The sequence below is a fragment of the Nicotiana attenuata genome, unplaced genomic scaffold (assembly GCF_001879085.1).
Source record: "Nicotiana attenuata strain UT unplaced genomic scaffold, NIATTr2, whole genome shotgun sequence".
Taxonomy (NCBI): Eukaryota; Viridiplantae; Streptophyta; class Magnoliopsida; order Solanales; family Solanaceae; genus Nicotiana; species Nicotiana attenuata.
In genome coordinates, this window is record NW_017672888.1 from 131,518 (window position 1) to 133,694 (window position 2,177).

Sequence of the window (2,177 nt, forward strand, 5' to 3'; positions counted from 1 at the left end):
GGATATACGGAATATAAAATAAAACTTGTGTCTGGTTTTACCACATTAATTTGAATAAGCTTTTATTTTCAGTTTCAACATTGACGTTCTTAAAGGACTATGAGAAGGATTCTAGAGAAAGGCATTCTGATTTTAACTAATTCCGAGATTATTTATACCAGACATAAAATCCAACCAATCGCAGGACAAATAATCCCACATCTTATCTTGATATTATTTTACGTAATTTATCTCATGAACCAAACAACTCCCAGATATATTTAACCTATTCGATTTTGATCGACTAAGCCTTTGTCGAGGATGATGAAGCATTAAACACTTTGATCAACTATTAATTACTAATATTATTAAAAAAAAATATACATCATTAATGCTTTTTAACCTATTCTATTGTCTGCTTATTTCTAGGCTATTAATTCCTCTTATTATGAACATTTACCATATTTTCATTTTAGATCTTAGCATTAGCAACTTTATTCGTAGGAGAGAGGAGATAGGGCTGGAGGCTAAGTACCAGTAAATTGCGAAAAAAATATTACACATAAAACTTAAATATTGTCTTTTATTTGTATATTTTTTCAATAAAAAACCTAGATGTTGAATTAAAAATCTGTGACTTAGTACAGATAAACAGATAGATTCAAAGGTGTTATAAATATATAAAACAGAAACAATAATGGAGGCAATTTTATAATAGAGGTCAAATAAGAACAATACTAATTAAACAGACAGACATGGCAAGTTGTAATGTTTCATCGTATTCAGCTAGGAGCGCTAGAGTGCTGGGAGCGGGTTTGGCAGAAGCCAGTAGCTTTGATTCGGACTTTGTATTTAACTTAAAAAGATTCGTTAAATATGTATAAATTATTAATTTAGAACCCAATAACTTAAAACGCTTAGAATCCCGAACCCATAAACTTGAAATCCTAGTTCAGCCGACTCTAAAGAAAAAATGCCCAGCTGTCAGATTCTCTATATATAAGCAAAAGCAAAAGACGCAAAATATATTCATAAGCAAACTTACACAAAACTTTGAACATAGAAAATTAAAACGGATTCTTATTCATATGCTATTTCTTCCTCTTCTAATTCTTATTCCTCTAGTTCTATTCCATATTCCACATATACACAAAAAGTAAAGAAAAACAAACCATTACCTTCATATCATTCCTCACTTCATGGAGTTCGTAGGCTCCCATTAAAACCAATGACCAAACAACCAATCGCGCCATTGCCACCAACACCTCCTAAAATCTACAGAGTAGAACCTATTAATTTCAAGGAAGTCGTCCAAATGCTGACTGCTGCACCTGAGTTTCAATCCAACTCTAGTAATTCTAGCTCTGTTTCTGGTTTCAGTTGTGGCTCTGGCTCTGGCTCTAGTTCTAGTTCCAGCTCGAGGCGTTTACAAGATGTGGCTCCTCCTCCACTTGATCTCTCACCAGTTTCATTATCAAGAAATAGCATTGCTGAACAATGGCGAGAGTTCCTTCGTCCTTCTTCCTCTTCAAACAACCAAGTTGAATCATTTAGCACGACATGTAATAACTTAACAAATGAAGCACAAGAAAGATCACATGTAACGCCCCGAATTCCATCAGAGAATTATTTTGGATCATGCAGTCCTTTGGCTAATTTCGCTTTATCGCCTGCTTCTTTTGCATGGAGCTCTTCTCTTCTTCTCAGCCCTAGCACACTTACTTCACCATGCGCCGTTCTTTAACTCATTTGCCATTGCTTCTTCTACTCATTCGAGAGTTTGTAACTTATTATTGCCTGTTGTTTATTAGTGCTAATATTTACTTGTGGGTGATCAAGAATTTGAATTTAAATGTCTAGAAAGAGATCACAATTCAAATATTTGAAGCTGCTTTTGTACACTTTTTTTTTTTTTTTTTTTTTTTTTTGCTTTTATTTCGATTGTATGCTATGTTGCTCGGACTCTCCGAAAATATCGTGGGGTGCATGTCGGATTCTCCAAAAGCAGTGTATTTTTGGAGAATCCGACACGAGTGCGGCAGTATTTTGGAAAGTTTGCGCAATATAGATTGTATTTCTAGAAGTTAAAAGAAGAGATTTGTTTTACTTATGCGTATACTTGTTCACTGGATTGAGGATAATTTTTCTTCTCAACAATCTCTCCCTCTCTTTTTTCTGTTTATAGGTTTTGTAGAATA

At 34.0% G+C, this 2,177-nt stretch overlaps 1 protein-coding gene across 1 annotated transcript; it reads left to right on the forward strand.

The window, feature by feature from the left end:
* Positions 1 to 1,029: 1,029 nt before the first annotated feature.
* LOC109214831 lies at positions 1,030 to 1,872 on the forward strand. Its single transcript, XM_019378784.1, has one exon. The coding sequence runs from the start codon at positions 1,208 to 1,210 to the stop codon at positions 1,721 to 1,723; it is 516 nt and encodes a 171-aa protein (XP_019234329.1). The 5' UTR covers positions 1,030 to 1,207; the 3' UTR covers positions 1,724 to 1,872.
* The last annotated feature ends 305 nt before the right edge of the window (positions 1,873 to 2,177 follow it).

Excerpts from the sequence above, each read along its gene's own strand:
- LOC109214831 (XM_019378784.1), top strand. The coding sequence starts at position 1,208 with ATGACCAAACAACCAATCGCGCCATTGCCACCAACACCTCCTAAAATC.